We start from the raw sequence: 14799 nt of genomic DNA, 5'->3' as shown, positions 1-14799 counted from the left end.
AAAAAATCATAAATCAGTGTTTTTTTAACTTAATTTTATTTTTTTAATTAATAACACAATTTTTTGTTGTTTTATTTTTTAATGCAAAATTTTTTTTTTTAGTTATTTACATTTATTTAACTGTTTTTTATTATTAATATTTCTTTTTTTTTAATTATTTAGTCTCATTTTAAAATTTTAAATTTTTTAAATTTTAATTTCTTTAAATTTTATTTTTTTATTAAAAAAACATTTTGGAGGTGCATTTTCTGTTTTAGAATACTTAAATTAAAAGAAAATTATTTTTTCTGGTTTGTTGTGTTTTTAACATGTGAGTTCTTTTTTATTTGCAATTACATAATTTTTTTCGGTTTTTATTTAATTTTGTAAAGAATGAAAATTTTTTTCTTTCTTTTCTATATATCAGCTTATTTCGTTAAATGCTTAGTTCTAGTTTCTGTTGAAGCTTAGAGTTTCTTAGTTACGAAATCATCTTTGTATGGGCAATTGACTGAATAATGTTATTAATATGGTGGCCAGTAGTAAATTAAACCAACTGATAATGGGCATGGTGGGAGAGTTGGAACCGGTTTCACCGCATTTACCTTGAGAATTAGAAATATTAAAATAAATTAGTATTTTTAATGTTTATTTAAAAAAGAGGATAAATTATGTTGCACTACTTACCAAATATAGATAAATTGGCCACCAAATGATGTTCCGGTGGTTTTTGTGTACCTCGATAGCAGGCATCTCCTACTACTAGTTTCGCTGAAGTGCCCTCTGTCGGTCGGTAGCTGATACAAACACCATGTTTAGTACCTTTATGTCTGGCAATTATATAGACAGTACCATTCTCGGACCAAGAACCATGACAGGAATATTCTGTGTAGTGAAATAAGAAAGATAACTATTAGAAAACAGATTAAATATAAAGTTCAACTATTCGAAGGACCATTTTTTCGGCAACTGCATGAATTAATCTTCTAAATTGTTAAAAAACACGAGTTATTTATAATTAACGTTATATGGTTCGTAAGACCATATACCGAAAGAACGATAAATAAAATCTTTATATTGAGCGACCTGATCTATACAGAATCCAACTGAAACTCTTCGTAATATTGTCCAAAGATTAAGATTTTAGTTATTATTCATAAATAAGGTCAGAAAACATAGGAAACTTTAAAAAATAATAATTTTGATAGGTTCGAAGGACCAAATTGATTATAAGAAAACTATTTACACTTTTGATGAGTAGACCACATAGAATTCAATAGACCATTCTCTATTGTACTTAGTTTTAAGTATATTCTAAAGTCTAACCTATAGCCTAGTCTTCAAAACTTTTAGCTATAGTCTAATCTTTATCTTAGTCTATTCTAATGTCTTGTTTAGTCTATACTATTTTCTATAGTGTGGACTATAGGCTAGTCTATATTATAATCTATTTTATATTCTTAAGTCTACACTCTACTCTAGTGGCAAGTGCATAGTTCTGTTTATAGTCAAGTTTATAGTCTTGTCTAGTATATAGTCTACTCTATAGTAAGTATAGACTAGACTTTCATCTGGAGTCTATTCTATTGAACAGACTTTTATCCGTAGACTATTCTTTAGTCTAGTATTTAGTCTATTCTTTAGTCTAGTATTTAGTCTATACTTTAGTCTAGTATTTAGTCTATATTCATGCTAATGTCTGTAGTCTATAGTCAGGTCTATAATCTTATCTATCGCTTTGCTTATATATTCTGCAGTCGTTGTTACAGTCAATTGTAGATTGTAGCCTATACACTAGTCTGCAGTATAGTATTTAGTCTGGTCTATACTCTAGTCAATAGTCTAAAGCACAGTATAGTATATGGTCTAATTTAATAATATAAATCATAAAAAATATTGGTTCAAACTTGTCCATGACTGGTTAAGATAGAGTCAGTCAAAGTAAACGCATCGAAGAGCCAAGGACTATTTAAATTTTAAAAGTAGAGCCATAAAACTGGATATAAATTTTTTTTCATAACCTTAATATAACTACTATTAAATTCCTCTACATACCTTCATCACCCTCATCATTACACAACGGTCGTACATCAATAACATTTGCCTCCGTACAGCCCACCCACAATTGACGTTGAGCCTTATAGTTTGTAACACATTCAGGAACATTACGTCTACTCCTAAGGCGAGTATCACTAATAGGATTCTGAACGAAACCAACATTTGTATTATTGCCCACCACCAAAATTTTTTGGGTAGTTTGATTCGTGTTTAAGGTGGCCAAAGGGGTAACTGTGCTAGAAGCATCACGGCGAGAACGTATAGGAAGACCACGAGTATTTGAATGCCAGGCATTCTTTTCATCATGCTGAGAATTGCGGAAACTAAGGGAACTGTGTCTGTAGATGGGGGGAGTTAAAAAGAAAAAAGAAATTACTAAACACAACAAAAAGAATAATTAATTAAAAATTCTTACCTTTTATGTAAATATTCCCTGCCGTTATTGCCTTCATACTGATGATGATGATTGTGTAGGCCATGTACCTTGTTGTGATTACGTTTGTGTCTGGTGGCCAAGTAAGGGGGTCCTATGGCACCTCTTAAAGTATATAAACCTTCCATGGGACAAATTTGAGGATCTGGATTGGAGGCTGTTAAAAAAAGAAAAATTAATTTTAAATGTAATTGTAACAAGCTTAATAAAAACCTACCCAGTAATGTAATATAGGGAGTTTTATTGATATCAAAATGATCTGGAGCACAAGCATCTTCTAATCTAGAGGCTGGTTTACCCGTTTGTATTTCAATGACATGAGTATCACGACGATAGAACATCATGCACATAAAACCAGATTGACTGAAACAAATTTGAAGAAAATTAATAATTTGTTTTGAAATTTATTTTTGCGAGTAAAATAACTCACCAGCCTGTGGTATAATGTACTACCGACATCATTTCCGTTGAGGTTTGCTTATTGATTTGTTCACACAATGCTCGAGTTTCCATATAGCCATTGGGTTTGATTATATGAATGGAACCATCACTATTTGTTTTGGAAATTTTTAGAAATTATTAAGTGAATCAAGATAAATTTTGTAATTTAAAAACTTACTTTGTATGGTAATTATAGACCGCATTTCCCATTAATACATGCCAATGTCGGGGACCTTTAAACCACACGGGAAAATCACATCTTTCGGTGATCGGCGGTTTACGCAAAGACATTATACGAGAACCGACCTGAAATGTTAAAAAATTCGTAGAAACTTTACTCCATTTTGGACTTTTTTGGAATAAGTTCCATGATATTGTTGAATTTTTCAACTTACCTCTGCACTATCCAGTCCATTACATGTAGCATCTCCCGATTGTGCCAATTTGTATTCGGCATCTTTTGACGTCGATACACTGGGTCCAGCATAGTGCCCTAGATCTATTATACAAACATTTTATTAGAATAAACAGAGCTTTTGGTATAAACATTTTTTATTACTAACCCATTAAGGAGGATATTTTCTCATAGACAAAGCAACGATAACGCTCCTCATTTGATATGGCATGATGGTGAGATACTAAACCCACCAGATAACGTGAATTACCATCTTTCCAAGTGGCCAGACAAGTGAGTTCCTCCACTAGAAAACAATAAAAAAATTATAAATTTTTGGAACTTAATATAAAAAAGGTCTTAACCTACCTGTACTTTCTGTCCCCACCACATCTGGACAGGCCTGAAAACTTAATAACAAACGACTGTCTTCGGTGCAGCTTTCAATATTAGAAACAGGACTTTTACATTCGCCATTGCCTCGATTATAAGTGAAGATAAAGGGACCTAAAATTTGAACATAAGAAAATTTGTTGAAAACTTTATTTCAAGGCGAAGTCAATGAAAGATTAATGTTTACCTTTGAGAGGACATTTAACTGGTTCAGCACTTTCTCTAAATAAAGAGTAAAGTAAAGCATCTCCCGGTATTTGATCACACAGATTCTGTAACGTTTCACGACCCTTGCAAAAGTCTGGGGGACATAAAGATTTTTAAGCAAACACGAAGAAATAAATGAAAATAGATTAATGCACATTTTTCAAAGTAAGATTTTATTTGAATAAATTCAAATTAATAATAAAAAACTAATAAAAAAATAACGATTTTTCATTTATTTTTATATAATTATTTTATGATTCACTTCCTTTCTAGTTATTAAAGAGTTCATTGAAATTTAATATTAAAAAAAACTTCCCCTTTTTTTTCTTTTCATTGATTGATGGTTAAAACTAAATAGTTTTTTTTCAACTTTTATCAAAAAGGGCAACAAACTTCAGTTTTCTTCTTGTTTAATTAAGATAAGGAAACTAGAAACTCTTTCACTTTTACTTTGAATCATAAATATCTGATAAATATTTATATAAATGAAAAATAGTTGAGAAAAAAAAACATTAAAATAATAAAGAACTAATAACTAAAACAAATAAACAGAAATATAATAATAAAAAAATGTTATTAAAAATAGAAACTAATAAATAAATCAAACAACAATTTCTGTTTATTATTTATTTTTCTGTAAAAAGTTTTGTAGTAAAAATGAAATTATGTATATTTTTGAAATTTATACTTTTGTGTTCTCGCATAACGAGTATTGAACGAAAAAAAATTTAAATAAATACATAAGTTACAACAGAAATAAATATAACAATTTTGTTTTTTTTTATATTTTACTTTTACATATTTTGTTTAATCAAAATATAATTTAAATAAACAATAAATGAATGAACTGGATTGAACTGAAGCCAAACACGATTTTGTTTAGTTTGAGTGATGGAGTAAGGGGGTTACATAGAGTTTTTAATAAGGGAAGGCTGCCTAAGGAACGTATTTAAAGATTTTTGAATTTGCTTGGAGAATGAGAGAGTAATATATAGAACTGAAGTAGAACTAAACTAGAACTGAACTAGAACTGAACTAGAACTGAACTAGAACTGAACTAGAACTGAACTAGAACTGAACTAGAACTGAACTAGAACTGAACTAGAACTGAACTAGAACTGAACTAGAACTGAACTAGAACTGAACTAGAACTGAACTAGAACTGAACTAGAACTGAACTAGAACTGAACTAGAACTGAACTAGAACTAAACTAGATCTGAACTAGAACTGAACTAGAACTAAACTAGAACTGAACTAGAACGGAACTAGAACTGAACTAGAAAAAAAAACTATAACTGAAGTAGTTATATTATGACTTCTCAGGGCATTCATGCAATCTCCAGAAACTCCTAAGCGGATACTTCCTCCAATGTAAAATATCTTTCAACATGAATAAACACGAATTTTTAAAATAAATACACCAACAACCAACAAAACAAAACCAAGCGACCGACTAAACCGTCCGACCACGCATTTTGTAAAACGAGCGTATAAAATCATTATTGAACATAAAATCCAATAATCGTATCAAATTTATCGATATTTATCACTGTGTTGAACGCTGGCTACTCAACTCATGACGCCAAATGTCATTGGCATTTTATTTACACTATTGATTTAGATTTGTTTTTCTGTACATTTTTAATTATTTTTATTTTATATTATTTTACAACGACAAGTACCAAAAACTTACGCCATAAAAATGTAAAACATTTAAATAATTTGTTTAAAGCTGAAAGATATTGTTTGCTTTGAAGTGTTATAAACAATTTATTTGTTAAATTTTTTTATGGTTGTGGCTAATTTTTTTTTCATTTTTATTATTGTTTTCATTTGTCTTTGATTCATATTTCATTCGTTTATTGTTTGATTTAATTAATTTGTAGAAATTTTTGTCATGAAATTCTACAGATTTATTTATGTTTTTGTTTTTAATTTCAATATAAATTTTTAATTAATTTTAAAATGAAAATAAAAAAAAAACTTAAAAAACACGTTCATTTTCTAAATAAAATTTATTGGTTTTTTGATAAGTATTTGTTTTTGTGTTAAATATTTAAACAACAATAAAAGAATTAAAGTAATTAATTAATTGTTATTTTAATGCAAAATTTTGTATAAATTATAGAAATTCTAAAGCTAAAAAATGCAGTTAAAATTTAAAATAAAAAAATAATAACAAAATGGAAAATTACTTGAAATTTAGAAGATAAAAATGTTTGTAGAGTTGTAGGGTATTATAACAAATAAATTAGGAAATAATTTATTAATAAATTGTTTTATTCATGTTTCTTAATAGAAAAAGCTTTCTTAAAAGCTTCAGTGTTACATTCAGTTTAAAAAAGTTTTAGGCGAAAGCTTTTAATATGAAAAAGCTTAAAATTTAAGTCGTAATATAATTTAGTTTCAGTAGTTTTTGCAGTCTTTTTTAAACTTGAATCTAATATTAAAAATATTCTTCAAATTTAAATTTAATTTAATGTTGAAATTTTACAGTTTTCGAATGCTTAAACATTAACAGCTTTTTCAAAAAGCTTAGCAAACTTGTTATTTCTTTAACTGTAATAGATTTTGTAAGCTGTTTATATTTAAAGGTTTAAATAGCAGTTTTTAAATGCATAAACATAACTTTCGTTGAATGCTTTTTTAAAGCTCCCTTTAGCTGCAAAATATTTCGGAAGGTATTTATATGTAAAGCTTTAAATTGCAGCATTTTTAAAGCTCTCTTTAGCTGTAATATATTTTATAAATTGCAGCTTTTAAATTTTTTGAAATTTTTTTACAAAAAAGTTAAACAAATTTGTTCTTTTTTAGCTGTAATAGATTATGAAAGCTTTTTCATATTTATAGCTTTAAATTGCAGTTTTTCATTGAATGCTTTTTTCCGCATTAAATTGTAGTTTTGAAATGCTTAAACATAATTTTCATTGAAAGTTAAAAACAGATATTTTTAATTTCTTAACTTGAAATAGATTAGTAAAATATGTATTATACAAAAAGCCAAATTAAGCTTTTTATGGGATACTAAAAAATTTTGCCATTGAAAGCTTTAAAATAGATTAACAAAACTTTATATAATGACAATTTTTAATTAAAATAATTATTGCTAATGGAGTCTTTCTTGTATATGAGTTTTGAAAAGCTTTGTTGTATTGAAAAATTTGTTGTATTGAAAGCTTTTATTAAAGGAATCTTTCAATATTGATTATTTCTTTAAATTAACTAGCTGTTTTTTTAAAAGCTAAATTAAAGCTGTTAATAAAGATAGTAACGTATTTTTTGTAATAAAAGCTTTTTTTTAAGAATTTTTACATACAAATATTGTAAACTTTTTTATATTAAATGTTAAATCTTCCAATATATAGCAAGCTTTTTGTATTTTTTTCGTCTTCAACATTTTATAGTTTTAAAAATTATTTTAATTAAATTTAATATAAAAATTTTAATTAACTACAAACATTTTTACGTTTTCCTTTTTTTTGACAATAAAATAGAAATTATAAAATTGCATTATTTGTTCCACAAAAGAAATGACAATAACAACGTTGAAATTAAAACATTTTTATGACAAAAAGGGTCCTCTCCTTTTTTGAAGAAATAAATTTAGCATTTTTTTCTTTGTCATTAGAAAATATAAATCTTAAATATATTTAATGATAAAAATTTATTACATTTTCATTTAATAAAGTTAGAGAAAATTAAAACACATTGAATTTAATTACACAACACTGCAAGCATTCTTAGAGAGAGAGAAAGAAGAAAACGAAAATAAAAATTACAACATTAAATGATAAGATTTTTTGTATTTCAAATAAAATACAATATGTTTTTCCCCAAAAAAGGCTTTTATTAATATAAATATACAAGAAAACATATAAACACTAAATAAAATACACACACAGAGACACAAATGTAAAAAAAAGAAGTAGAAAATAAAACGGAAACTTCAAGGTATGCTCAAGCTCATTTGTAAATTGAAAAATTTTCTTTTATTTACGGCGAAAATGAAAGGAATATTTACTCTTTCAAACACACACATACACACACAAACATAAACACTTAGGCACTCAGAAGGAGTAAGTTAGAGTTAGTGGTGTATAGAAAGAGATAGAAAAGAAAAGAGTAGGAAAACAAATGTAAAAAAGTAACTACTAAATTAAGCAATGAATTTACAATACCAACAACAAATATACAAACAAACAAAAAAACTAGAAGATGAAAAAATATAACAGTATTAATATGTGTATGTATGTGTATAAATGTAAAGGACTACGTGTGTGAGCATAAATATTCACATTCTTTATTCTAAGCCAAAACACCATCTCTCCACCAACCACCCAGTTTTTTTATTCTTATAGGAAACACATAAAAAGCAAATAAAAGTCTCAAGTAAAAAATAGTGCTGAGTCGAACAAAAAAAAAAAAAAAATAGAAAGAACAAAATAATTTAACAAACTAAATGAAAAATGATGAAGGATTCTGTTGTTGTATACACTTACAACAACAAACAAAAAAGCACAACACAAACAGCCTGAACTGAAGACGAACAATAATTTAGTAAAATAGAATGGCACAAAAATGAATTACAACACAGAGAAATAGAAATAATATAGAAAATAAAAAATGATTATAATGAAAATGTTTTTCATTTTTTGCTATTAAAGCAACACTATGCCAACAACAGCAGAAGCAGCAACAGCGACAGGAACAACACAACAAAAAAAGGCAACTCGTCAAAAGGTTAAAAGCAATAACAATAATAACAACAACATCACTAGCAGAAAAAAGACATTAACATTAAAAAGGAATTTTTAAAAGAATGTCATCAATAATGCTGCAAGGTTTTCAAAACTATACAGAAATAATTTACTATTTTTTTAAAGAAATTACGTTTTGAAAAGAATATTCTACGTTTTATGAAATCAGACTAAAACTTTTAATTTTTATTTTTTTAAATTGCAGCTTTTAATTAATCAAAATTTTAATTTAAATGGTTTCCAATTTATAACGATTATCACATTCGTTATAAATCGATAACTTCGTTATTGGTCGATTGATTTAAGCTATTTTTTAAACGATTTATGATTTATTTAGCTTTAACTGAGGACTTGATTTAAAACTAAAAATTATGTTTTTCTTGAAAAATTTTAAATCATCTCGGAATTGTATGTAATACGTTATAAATTTTTATTCAGCGGACATTGAAAACTAGGTCTTTTATATAAACATATAAGAATTTGTTTTTTCTTGATCTAACATTTCGGATTTAATTTATCTACTTCCCATTCATTGAAGTTTAAAGTTGTAGTGTATTCTCAGATTAGATATTCTGACAATGTCATAAGATAACGAGATTAAAACTAAAATAAGCTTCAGGATTGATTCAAAACCAATCCAAATATATATTTGAGAAAATAAAAACGACGCGATATCTTAAGTGAGAATCATGTTATCTACACATACATTACATTTAACTAATTCCAAAACTACTCCTTTGCCAAAAAATAAGGCTCTATATGATCCATCATGGTTCCTTGATGAATGCCCCACATCTTGGTGTATTGCGATCCCGAGGTAAAGAAGTGCTACCAATACCTCTGGTATTCCGGGTCTAAAAACTAATAATGTCAAATGTATCCTCGGTCTTAAATTGGAATGATTTGACATGGGGTCGAACCTCCTATTCTGGTACTACGTGTGACCATTTGTTTAAGGTGCCTTCGGGAACCACGTAGTGGCTTATGTTTAAACCTTAATTCGCAGGAAGGCCGTGCTTCGTTCAATGATTGATGGACGGTGAAATATACATTTTCGGAATAAGTTTCTTCAAGGGGCGGTACAGGGCAGGGCTGTAAATTAATATAATGTTGGCATTGAGCTGATAATGCAAAGATTGGGTATGTGTTGGTTATCGGATACTAGTGTCTGATTGATGGACGAACGGGATCGGAAGCATTGAGGAGTCATTTTGCATTAATCTTAATCTTATGTTGCCGAAACAACAAAAGCCATCTCAGTAGTGTGATTGGACAATAGGTCCAGTGGATCTAGACTAGTGATTACCTTATCCTTTGTTGGGATTAGATTGAGCTTGTCTCATGACGCCTGTTATTGTAAAACGGGGCTACAATGGCAATAGCATAGATAGCTCGAGCTAAGTATACGTTTACTGGACCGAAAATAGACGTTAAGTATTTGGTCCTAAGTAATGCAAAATATGGAACATGTTGTTACACAACAAATTATCATAATCCATGCTTTCATTAGACAAAACTACTAAACGGATCATGTACTTTAATAATGTTTTCCGGGAGTAGATTTTTGTTTACCTAAGAAGAATAATTTTTAACTTTTCAAGAAACTCTTTGATTTTAACGAGATATAAAAACTTCGTTAACCCGAAAATTTTACAGGAACCTGAGACAGATTGAGGCAAGTTTATGTACTAACTAGTCTATATATATTTTGGTCTATTGAACATTTAATTAGTGTATGGCCTAGACTATGAACTTATCTATGGTTCAGTCTATAATTTTTGGACTAGGCTATGTACTAGCTTACTGATAAGCCTATTGACAATTACAGCGACTAGTCTATTAACTATGAAATAGTATATTGACTAGTACATAGACTAAACTATTAACCAGTCAGAGTAAGTGTTTAATGATTAGTTTATAAACTAATCTGTGCCCTAGTTTATGGACTTGACTTGTCTATTGTGTAGTTCTTTGACTAGTGTAAAATAAAAGTTTAAATTCCAAAACTATAACATTTTTAAATAAAATTTTAAGTGAGTTAAATGAACCCATTCTTTTAAACTTCTGTTACAAATACAAATCTTTGATTTTACTTTAAAAATCTATAATTATGTTCCGGGAAAAAAATATTTCCCAAAACTTAAAATGTATTCTCCCAAGAGCTGTAACGTAACGCAAAAAAGTGTTTAGTTTTTTCTCTCTATAAATTAAACAAAATTAATGGAAATGGGCAAAAAAGTAGGAACCCATACAGGGAAGAGGAGCGTAGTGCTTTCGATAAAAACGGAAGAAAGTATTTTAAATATAAAATAAATTCTTAAAATAATAGTGAAAAATATTTTTATGAGAAAAAAAAAAATAAAATAAAAAACATTAACTAAAGGGAATAAAATAAGTGACAAGGGAGAGTAAAACATGAGAAGGGAAATGCTCTTATTAAAGTGCTTAATGTTACTACTCATGATGAACATGTTGATGATGATGACGGTGATGTTGATGATGATGTTGATGGAGATGAAGAGCAGTTATAGTGATGTTTTTTCATATATTTATATGTATATCTAAGTGTAATTGTGTGTATGTATAAAAAGGTGGGGGTTCTATATATGTATGTGTGTAAATGTGTGTGTTTGGTTTGTTTGTGTTTTTAAGAGTAAAGTTGAGCTTTAAATGGGGTTTGGTTGGGTGGGTGGTTGAGCTGTCTGGTTGTTGGCAGGGCTTGAATGTTGTTTAGGTTTTGTTAGAAGATTATTGTGGCTGCTGATGTTGTTGTAAAAGGATTTTTTGCTGGCTTTCCATTTTACATTGAGAATGAAAAAAAAAAACAACAAGAAAATGAGGAAAAACTACATTTCAATCAGTAGAAATAATATAAATATATACAAATACATATATTTACTAGATGTTGTTTTTATTTCAATGAATAGCAGCAGCAGCAACAACAGCAACAACATTAAAATAAAATATATAGAAATAAAAATACAATTGAAATGAAAATATAATATAAAAAAAGAATATCGTATGATTGCTAAATGAAAGTTTTCTCAAGTATAAAACACTACTAATACACTAATACACACACACACAGCAAACTACTACAACGATAAAGCTTTTACAGGATAAAAAATAAAACAACAAAACCAGGAGGAAAACAACAACATTTAATGTAAAACATTTTACATCAAACCACAACGCATTGAGAATTAGAAGAGTAAAAATAATAAACAATTGTAACAAAAAAAGTTTTTAAAAGATTTTTTTATAAAAAGAAAATAAATAATTTAAATTTGTGTTTTATTTTTAATTTTAACGCACACACATAAAGACACACTTTAATTAAACAATAACTACCACATTTACATTACAAGTATAAGAATCAAAGAGAGAAAGTTAAAGAGAGTTAAAGTAAACAATTGGAATAAACTACAAAAAAATAAATAAATTACAGAAATTGTTGTTTCACACATCAATAATAATGATTAACAAAATAATTAATTAACTAAAAAAATAAAACAAAAACATATTTAGACAACACAATAAGTGAAAAAAATAAAATAAAATAAAACATAAATTTTGTTAATACATTTAAAAATGGTTACAAAAATGAGACAAATATTAATAATTAATTAATTAATTTTTTTTTGGTTTTTTAATATTTTATACAATACTAGCGGTCACCGGGCAGCCCATCCCAACATTTCGTGTTCTTTTTTTTATAGATTTATTTAAAACTTGAATTGTTACTGGATTTTTCGGGTTTTTCTTGCTAGAAAACGCCTTTTTAGGTTTAAAACGTTTTTTCTGCATTTTTTTGGGTTAAGTTTTTTTTTTACTTAAAAAAAACGTCTATATTTTTTATAAAAAGTTTAAGGTTTAGTTTTAGTTTTAAATAATATTTATATATTAAAATTTAATAAAAAGAAAAATAAACAATTATTAGAAAATTATAACTCAAAAATTTATTTTTCAATATAAATATATTTACAATAAATAATTAAAGAAAAAGAAAAGCATTTTTATTTTATTTATAATTATTTGCAGTGTATTTTCAAACATAAAAATATATATTTTTTAAAATATTTACAAAAATTAAATTTAATTAAAAAAGTAGAAAAAACAAATCAACAATTTTTTTTAAAAAACCAAATAAAATTTTGTACAATTACTTTGTTTATTATATTACAAGTGAGTGAGAGTTTTGTTGTTTTATTTAAGAGTATAATTAAATGAGTAGAAATGGTTTATAATCCCCTCCGAATTGGTATCAAAGATTGAAATTTAAATTCTAAAATTTCCTTCCAAGTTACCTTAACAGAGGATTATTTTATTTTTTTCTTTATTTAAAAACTACTTTAAGAATTTAATAATTAATAATGAAAACAACAACATAAATATTTAACAAAAAAGAAATTACCAACTAATAAATGCAATTTTTTTAAATTTACCTTTAAAGTTATAGGACAGTTTTTTGCTTAAAAGTATAATGAGTTTTTTTTAAAAAAAGGACATTTACAGTTACAAAGTGCTTTAATAATGAAATCTAAAGGTGAGATTTATTTTAATTTAACTACTTCTCCACCAACATTTCTTAAGAGCTAAAGTTGTAAAGGATATTTAGAGATAGTTTTAGAGCAGCAAACCAAACGGTTTTAATAATCAACTAAATTTTTAATATTTATTTTGCAAATTCAGTTTATATTAAAAAAGATTTTTAGATAAAAAATTTGACAATTATATTTATTATCATAAATTGAGCGAGTCCTAACCTAAAGGAATTATTTCCCTTTTCTTTTTAGTATAGGAAAGCCACAACCATGGAACTAGTTAGCATCAGCTTCTTTTCGTCTAATTTAGTCTAAAGTACAGTCTATACTCCTTTCTATAGTGTAGCCTACAGTCTAATCGAATGTCTAAACTACAGTCTAGTCTATAGATTAGACTATCAATACTCTAGTCTAAAGTCTAGTTTATCCTGTAGGCTATTTTATAGTCTACATAGTCAACAGTAATTCAGAAAAACTCTATTGTAAATGAGATTTTCCACTTGAAATTTAGAAAATTCCAATTAAAAATGGGATTTTTCATTTAACATTTAGAAAGGATCAATTGAAAATGAGAATTTTCATTTAAAATTTAGAAAATATCAATTGAAATTGAGATATTCCTTTTGAAATTCTAGTGTATAGTCTGGTCTATAGTCTAGTCTATAGTCTAGTCTGTAGTCTAGTCTATAGTCTAGTCTATAGTCTGGTCTATAGTCTAGTCTATAGTCTAGTCTATAGTCTAGTATATAGTCTAGTTTATAGTGCAGTCTATAGTCTAGTCTATAGTCTAGTCTATAGTCTAGTCTATAGTCTAGTCTATAGTCTAGTCTATAGTCTAATCTATAGTCTAGTCTATAGTCTAGTCTATAGTCTAGTCTATAGTCTAGTCTATCCTATAATCTATTATGTAGTCTATATTCTAGTCTATAGTCTAGTCTTCAATCGTGTATATAGTCTAGTCTATAGCCCAGTTTTTAATCATGTCTATAGTCTAGTCTATAGCCCAGTCTATAGTCTAGTTCATAGTCTAATCTATAGTCTATCCTATAATCTATTATGTAGTCTATAGTCTAGTCTATTGTATGTTCTATAGTCCAGTCTGTAGTCTAGTCCGCAGTCTAGTCGATAGTCTATCCTATAATATATTATGTAGTCTATGGTCTAGTCTATTGCCTTGTCCATTGCCTAGCCTATAGTGTAGTCTATAGTCTAGTCCATAGTCAACTATAGTTTAGTTTAAAGTCTGGTCTACAGTCTAGTACATAGTCTAGTTTATAGAATAGTCTATAATCTAGTATTAATCTAATTTGTAATGTTGGGTTTAAACAAGACGATAATATTATTAAACCAAGACGATAATATTCTTAAATATTAGTTTAATAGTTCTGTGTAAAGTAGTCTAAACTATAGTTCAATCTGTAGTATCTAGTATTCTGTCTTTTACATTTTATATTTCCCATAAAATATATAATTAAGTAATTATTTCCAAAAAAAATTAAAGCTATTATTTCATTTTGAAATTGTATATAAAATTAAAGTTAAATATAAAAAATGTTTCACTCATTTAAATATTCTCTCATCATTAAACAAAA

General features: G+C 27.2%; 1 protein-coding gene across 2 annotated transcripts in view; it reads right to left on the bottom strand.

Moving 5' to 3' along the window:
* Window positions 1-206: 206 nt before the first annotated feature.
* The window catches only part of LOC111690903, a 38690-nt gene continuing 24097 nt past the window's right edge, over window positions 207-14799 (bottom strand). The window contains exons 2-12 of one of the 2 annotated variants that reach the window (XM_023453496.2): window positions 3886-4008; window positions 3675-3812; window positions 3475-3612; window positions 3307-3410; window positions 3090-3217; window positions 2901-3020; window positions 2688-2833; window positions 2453-2627; window positions 2035-2375; window positions 667-864; window positions 207-584 (exon numbers count right to left, since the gene is read on the bottom strand). In XM_023453496.2, the coding sequence (XP_023309264.2) occupies window positions 469-584; window positions 667-864; window positions 2035-2375; window positions 2453-2627; window positions 2688-2833; window positions 2901-3020; window positions 3090-3217; window positions 3307-3410; window positions 3475-3612; window positions 3675-3812; window positions 3886-4008 (1727 nt within the window). In that variant the 3' untranslated portion in view covers window positions 207-468. The remainder of the gene's footprint in view (window positions 585-666; window positions 865-2034; window positions 2376-2452; window positions 2628-2687; window positions 2834-2900; window positions 3021-3089; window positions 3218-3306; window positions 3411-3474; window positions 3613-3674; window positions 3813-3885; window positions 4009-14799) is intronic. The other variant, XM_046948209.1, reaches the window with a different exon arrangement.

This window comes from Lucilia cuprina, chromosome 4 (genome assembly GCF_022045245.1).
Source record: "Lucilia cuprina isolate Lc7/37 chromosome 4, ASM2204524v1, whole genome shotgun sequence".
NCBI lineage: Eukaryota > Metazoa > Arthropoda > Insecta > Diptera > Calliphoridae > Lucilia > Lucilia cuprina.
Note: the sequence above shows the minus strand (reverse complement) of the source record. Positions and strands in the feature narration are given on the sequence as shown.